At 35.3% G+C, this 7,865-nt stretch overlaps 1 protein-coding gene across 1 annotated transcript; it reads left to right on the plus strand.

Annotated features, from left to right (window-relative positions):
- The first annotated feature begins 303 nt into the window (after nucleotides 1-303).
- LOC116181898 (uncharacterized protein K02A2.6-like) lies at nucleotides 304-4,248 on the plus strand. Its single transcript, XM_031502351.1, has 2 exons — nucleotides 304-2,320; nucleotides 4,064-4,248. Exons 1-2 carry the CDS (start codon nucleotides 304-306, stop codon nucleotides 4,246-4,248), a joined length of 2,202 nt encoding a protein of 733 aa, XP_031358211.1.
- Nucleotides 4,249-7,865: the final 3,617 nt, after the last annotated feature.

Raw genomic sequence — 7,865 nt, forward strand, 5'->3', positions numbered from 1 at the left:
AGATTGATGGATGGCTATTGTCATGATTATATGTATAGTCCCTACTAGGGACAGGAGACACAGTCGGTACAATGATGGCGGCAGTCAATGACCTCGAATAAATGTTCATCAATATATATTTGTTATTATTGAATGTAACATGACATGGCGCTGCGAGTGAGTTATATAAACGCGAAAAATTGTTAAGTGCGATTGTGTGCCGAGGACTGTAGTGTCCAAAACCAAAATACGGTGTGAAAACTTTTGTGTTTTTACTGAAGTTAGGTTAGAGTTGTTTTCGAGTACTTATTCCATACTTGTACAATGGAAGGTTTAAAGCCACCAAGTCCGATGAGCTTGGAAGGAGACGTAGGAGTAAATTTTAGAAAGTGGAAGCAACAGTTTGAAATGTTTATGTTGGCTTCGGGCTTGGATGTAAAGGCAAGTGTGTCCAGTGAGCAGAAAGTGGCAATACTATTACATAGTATTGGCTCAGAAGTGTATGAAATTTACACTACATTAGAATTGTCGGATGAAGAGAGAAAGAGTTGGAAAGAAGTACTTAAAAAACTTGAAGTCTACTTTAAGCCGAAGGAAAATGAAACAATAAATAGGCATATGTTTCACACCAGACGACAGAAAGATGGGGAGAGTATAGACAGTTTCGTGACCGATCTGAAAAAGTTGGCTCAAAGTTGCAATTTTGGAGATGTCAAGGATAGCTTGATACGTGATAGAATTGTATGTGGTGTAATAGATCATAAGGTGAGAGATGCATTGCTTAGGGAGACAGAGCTCGACTTGAAGAAATGTGTGGATATGTGTAGAGCAGCTGAGCTGGCGAATTTGCAGTCGAAACAGATTGGAGAATGTGGATCAAAGATTGATGCAGTGTCGAGGAAGCCAAAGTACAAAAAGGAGACGAGGGACGACCACCATGGAAAACAAAGCAGGTGTAAAGCATGCGGCTTAAAGCATGGAAAAGTGTGTCCAGCGTTTCGTAAGATGTGCAACAAGTGTAAGCAATACAACCACTTTGCGGTTATGTGTCCGTCAAATGTGTCGTCAAGTTCCTCGAAGAAAGCAAAAGTGTATGAGGTTCAGGAAAGCTCAAGTGAGTTGGAAGAAACCGATGGAGATGAAATGTTCGTGGGGATGGTGAAGAAGAAAGAAGACAATGTCAAGTATGTCAATGGCATTAGCGAGTGGTTTCAGAAAATTAACGTAGGTAAGCACAGCATTAATTGTAAAGTGGATACGGGAGCTGATGTTAATATCTTGAACCTAAAAGTTGCAAAGGATTTAAATCTCTATGTAAGACCAAGTAAAGTCAAGTTAAAAAGCTATAATGATTCTAAAATTGATGTCGTGGGTAAGACAACATTAGAATGCAGAATAAAGGAGAAAAAGTATGATGTGGACTTCCAAGTAGTAGATTTAGACGCACCCTGTATAATTGGACTACCGTTTATAGAAAAGTTCCAATTACTGAAAAAAGTACATGCAGTGGAACAAAACAACGTAGAGTATTTAATTAAACAAAATGAAGATTTATTCAAAGGCATCGGTGAGATGAAGCAGAGTTGCGAAATTAGACTCAAAAGTGAGATAGAACCAGTTACAGAACCACTGAGAAGAATATCATTGAGCTTGCAACCTAAAGTTAAGCTCGAGTTAGAGAGAATGGTAAAAAATGGAATAATTAGAAGTGTGACTGAACCGACGGAGTGGTGCAGCTCATTAGTAACCGTCAAGAAGCCCGATGGTTCACTGAGGTTATGTTTGGACCCTCAGAATTTGAACAGAGCTGTAATCAGAGAAATTTACCAAATACCATCGTTCGAGCAGTTAGCATCAAAAATGTCAGGTGCTAAAATATTTTCCATTTTGGACGGAAACAAAGGATTTTACCAGATAAAACTTAAAGAAGAGTGTCAACTTCTAACCACGTTTAATGCTGGCAATTTTGGAAGGTACTGTTACCAAAGGTTACCATATGGGTTATGCTCAAGTCCGGAAATCTTTCATAGGATGTTCCAACAAGTTTTTAGTGGTCTTGAAGGAGTGGAAGTGTATATCGACGATATATTAATATATGCAGTTGATGAAGTGGAGCATTATAATCGGTTAAAAGCAGTGTTAGATCGTGCTCGTCAAGCGAATGTGCGGTTTAATAAATTAAAGTGCAAGTTTGGAGTGAGTGAGGTTAAATATGTGGGTCATGTGTTCTCAAAAGAAGGATTAAAACCCGATTATGACAAGGTACGTGCCATTGTGGAGATGGACGATCCCAAGGACAAGAAGCAACTTCAAACAGTTCTAGGAATGGTGACGTATGTAAGTAAGTTTATACCTAACCTTACGAATGTAACTTTTTCTATGAGACAATTGTTAAGAAATAATGTTGAATTTATGTGGACTGATAAAGAAAGGTCAGACTTTCAAAAACTTAAAAGACTTTTGACAGAAAAGCCAGTTTTAAAATATTATGATGTGAATAAAGATGTCATATTGTCAGTAGATAGTAGCAGCCAAGGGCTTGGAGCAGTTTTGTTGCAAGATTCACTACCTATAGCATATGCCTCCAAGGCTTTGACTGATACTCAAAAATCTTGGGCTCAGATTGAAAAGGAATTGTTGGCCATTGTACATGGTTGCGAACGGTTTCATCAATATGTTTACGGACGTAAAGTACTAGTTGAAACAGACCATCGACCGTTGGAGTATATTTTTAAAAAACCTTTGTCAGAAACTCCTCTTAGATTACAGAGATTAAGGTTAAGATTGCAAAAATATGATTTAGATGTTAGATATAAGTCAGGTAGAGAATTACTGTTAGCAGATGCTTTGTCAAGGTCATATTTAAAAGATGACTTAGGGATGAAAGAAATTGAAGATGAGATTTATGTGCATGTTAGTATGATAGTGGAAAATTTGTCTTTTTCAAATGATAAAATTGAATTATTTCGACAAGAGACAAAATCAGATACTGATTTACAAACGGTTATGACATACATTCAACATGGATGGCCTAAATATGATAAAATACCAAATCAGTTAAAGTTTTATTATAGCATTAGAGATACCTTATTTGTGATTAATGATTTGCTTTTTAGAAATGAAACTGTTGTTGTTCCAAAAAGTTTAAGATCAAAAATGTTAAAATTAATTCATTGTAGTCACTTTGGAATTGAAAAATGCAAATTAAGGGCAAAAAGTGTTTTATTTTGGCCTCACATGTTTAAAGAAATTGAGGATGTAGTAAAAAATTGCAGTTCTTGTTTAAAATATCAAAGAAAACATGGCCATGAAAAGTTATTATTAAGAGACATACCGAATAGACCCTGGGAGATAGTAGGGGTAGATTTATTTTATTTTCAGAATAAGACCTTTGTTCTAGTGATCGATTATTATTCAAAGTATGTTGATTTTAAGGAATTACGTGCTGAAACTACTGAGAATGTTATTGTTGCACTAAAGTCAGTTTTTTCTTTGTTTGGAAAACCAAAGATCATTTATAGTGATGGTGGACCACAATTTTTCAGAAGTTTTAAATTTAAAGATTTTATTAGAGAATGGGGTTTACAGCACCAAACCTCAAGTCCTTATTATGCTAGATCTAATGGCATGGTGGAAAGATATGTGCAAACAATAAAAAATATGCTTAAAAAATCTGTTGACTCGGGACTAGATCCATATATAGCCTTAATTGAGTACAGAAATACACCGATAAGTAGCGAAATCAATAAGTCCCCCAGTGAATTGGTTTTTGGACATAAAATTAATGCCTTTCTACCTACCACTGAAGATTTTTTTTTAACAAATGAACAGTCTATCAGAGATAAACTAAAACATTCTCAAGAAAAATATAAGTATTTTCATGATAGTAAAAATAATGTAAAACCATTGTCTTTCGAAAAGGGAGAAATAGTACACATTCGAGATAAAGTTCATAATATGACACCGGTAAAAGTAATAGGTCCAGCAGATAGACCTCGTTCTTACCAAGTACAGTTACCTTCAGGTAATATAGTAGATAGAAATCGGCATAATATGTATAAAGCGTCAACACAATTTCGCGTAGATGAACCTGTAACCTTAATGCAAAATAGTGAACAAGTTCAAAATCCTGAAAAGACAGAAAATAGTAATAATCAGGAATCTCGTCAGGAATTAAGTTCATTAATTAAGCCAGAAGTTTCTTGTAAAACGCGAACTGGAAGGGTAGTTAAGAAACCCCAATATTTGTCTGATTATGTTGTAGAATAGTATAGTATTTAAGTATCTCTGTAAGTTTTGTTTGTATAACTTTGTTTAAAGAAAAAGGATGTCATGATTATATGTATAGTCCCTACTAGGGACAGGAGACACGGTCGGTACAATGATGGCGGCAGTCAATGACCTCGAATAAATGTTCATCAATATATATTTGTTATTATTGAATGTAACATGACAGCTGCTAATGCATTAGCTAATGTTAAGTTCTCCGAAAATTGCATATTGTCAAGTGCCTTAATATATTCCCATTTAACTTCTCCTGCATTTGAATTTAAATTAATCTCAGCTAATGCATTTCTAGCCAACTTTAACATATCACAAATACCTAATAAGCAATACACTTTTACATTATTTGTGCAAGGATGTAAAAAATAAGGAATTAAATTATTGGCTAAAACATTACAACCTAACTCATTAAATGTTCTAATGTTTGTCTGAGTGCCATCTGCTGTTATGGATCTGACTACAATACCACTTTCATATAAACTTCTTAAACAAGATGTTATTATCTGAGTTTGTAGAAAGGCGTCCGATTTAGTTATGAGAAAATAGGCAACAGGGCATTTAAAATTGTTCTTATAACTAACAATTTGCACAAATAAAGCTTCAGTAGCTGGCATCTCAAAATCCACTTCAACAATACCCCCATAATTTACATTTCCAGTAAATTTCCCATTACTATGGTCCCAAATCACTTGCTTCCTAATTGACATTCCATCTAAGATTAGTCCACAATTTTTCAAGAAGGGTTTGTTGTGCACTTCTTCCTTCAAATAATCCAACACCTCCTGTAATATTCCTGGCTCACAATTTACAGTACTTAGCCATTTCCGAATAGTGCGTCCATTTGGTAAAATAAAATATTGTTTTAAAAAATTGTAGGCCTTCGGGGAATAAAAATATAGAGTATGAGCAAATTGTTTCATGACTGACGAATATCTGCGTTGTGTTGGATTTACTTCCTTACTGCTTTTTTGTAAAAGAACTAATTCTAAGGGTAGACCTATAAAAATTGACGTTTTTAGAACTATAACTGAAAATAATTTTAAGTAAAGAATCTCACCTTCAAAATAGTTTTTTAATACAGCATCTAAATTAGTATTGCTGTGTCCACTCTTTGAAATTTCATTAATTACTTCTTTCATAGAGGATAATTTTAAGTCCCTTCTTCTAACCTTTTGCTTCAGGGTTTTGATTTGCCGTCTTAATGCAGTAACTGAACTACTTGCCAATGTCTGAGTTCCACAGTCTTTAGAAGTGGCTACATATGCTGTCGATGTAGATGGTGGACAATCTATATCCATATGTTCTGCTTTACTGGCAGTTATGTTAGGCTAAAACAAAATAATTATTTTTTAAAAATCGCCTTCCAAAACAATCGCATAAAATATCTACCTGTTTTTTTACAATGGTTCTTCTTGATTTACTTGGTTTCAGTAAATGCTGAGGAAATGAAAATACTGATGGAACAGCATCTGCTTTAAGTAGTTTCAATGTACATCCTGGCTTATCTTGGTAGTCGGAAGGAAGAAAGTGCGCCCCACAAAGCTTACTGGTTTTAGAGGGATACCAATTTTCTCTCCGAACTGCGTTTTTCCAAAGTTCTAAGATTGCTGGGCGTTTCAATGGGAAACTAAAAAATAACATATATGTCGTTAATTAATACATACATTAATATAATTTAACTAAATGTACCTATTGTGCTTATATGCACCGTCAAAATTAAGTCACGCTTAAAGTTAAGTGGAGCTTAAAAGCGTTGGTACCGATTGTTGAGACAATAATTGGTATGGACTTTAAGCTTCGCTTCATGGTGGTTTATTTATAGCTTCACTTAACTTTAAACATGGCTTAATGTTGATGGTGCATATAGGCCTTAGACATTTAGTATTTTTTTAAAAGAAAAACATTATTCTATATTGTTTAATTAGGCTATAGTTTAACTACTACATATAAATCACATAATAATTTATGCAAATACTTACAGATGGAACGGAATTTGCTTTTCTTTGCTATGTTCATTACTGCACTTAACAGCCACACAATGATGCACCATTTTCGAAAACAGGCACTACACAAAATATTAATAATTTAACAAGATGAACTCTGTTCTAATTGTCTCTATACACAGCTAACACAGCAAACAAAACTCTGTGCTACTCAGAATAAAATAAAAAAGCGTCCTAACCCCCAAATTTGGGTATACTTTTGATGCCGGTAGAAATTTACAATCTACCTGTGCGAGTTGAAAAGAGATGGATATCCTTTAGTATAACGATATCTCTCTTTGCGCTTGACGACACACACCTGCCGGTATAAGATATACGGACGAGGCCCTTCCAGTTACGTTAGTATACAGTTCAATGAGTAAAGACGAGCATATAGCATATTTATTAAAATCAGATATGCGCATGCGCAAACGGGTGCAATGTCAATCTTCTTATTTATAGAGATATTTTGTTGAATTTTAACCAAAGATTCTTCTATTAAAGGCGAAGATATCGCATACTTTAAATATCAGGTGTGTGCATGCGTACACGGCGCAATCCCAAGTTTCTTACTTATAAGAATATTCATGCCACTGTTGTTTTCTTGAAAATATGTATCGTATATAAGAGTACTATTGTATCTACAACCGAAATAAAACACAATCGTGGGCTCCACGAATTAGGCGTATATTTTAATGACTTCTTGACCTTAGCAACAATACCAAATACAAGAATACCAAAACGACAGACAGACGAAAAACAACCTTCGCATTCCCGCGCACGGTAGCGTGGTCTGTCTTAACCTTACATTTTTCTGTGTTGCCACATTTCTATTTTTATAAGGAAAATACATAACATTTTCCCCTTTCTTATTTCTATTTAACATACCTTAAAAGAATTATAAATCTAACCTGATTGGAGCATGCCGTACCCGATTACTGCGCCGTACCTCCTGCAAAGGTGATTGTACAGGCGAATTGGAGTTATTATCGTCACCACAATCATTTGCCACGACAGGTGGCGGTTGTTCAGGCTGAGTTTCGATGAGTAACGGCTTTGTTGCGGGTACTTCGCTTGAAATAGGTTTAGGCGACATATTTATAAGTGTGCTCTCAATAGGTACCCCAGGATTTACCAGCTGAGAATTGCTGGAATCCGCTTTCTCTATATCCCTAAATTTTCTAATAGAATTCACATGCTTATACAGAATTTTATCCTCTACCTTAACCAAATATGTTACCGCGCTCACTACTTTTACAATTTCCCCTATCTTCCACTTCTCATCACAATAAGGTCCTAGTTTCCCTACCAAGATCTTTTCACCTGTCACAAACATTGGGGGGTTCAAAAACTCATTGGCCTCCTTTAGTACTACTTGTCCTCCCTTCTTCGGTTTTAGCAAATCTATCCTTGTCTTAGGTTTTATTTTAAAAATCATTTCAGTAGGACTACTACCTGAACTATTTGGTGTGCTTCTATAACTGAACAAAAAATTAACCATTTGCTGCTCCACCGTTAACGACGACCCTTGCAACAAATATTTATTAAGTGCACTTTTAACAGTAGCCACCTGTCGTTCAGCACTTCCGTTCGATTGTGGGTGATACGGGGGAGTCTTTA

Source organism: Photinus pyralis, unplaced genomic scaffold (assembly GCF_008802855.1).
Source record: "Photinus pyralis isolate 1611_PpyrPB1 unplaced genomic scaffold, Ppyr1.3 Ppyr1.4_unclustered_Scaffold2741, whole genome shotgun sequence".
NCBI lineage: Eukaryota > Metazoa > Arthropoda > Insecta > Coleoptera > Lampyridae > Photinus > Photinus pyralis.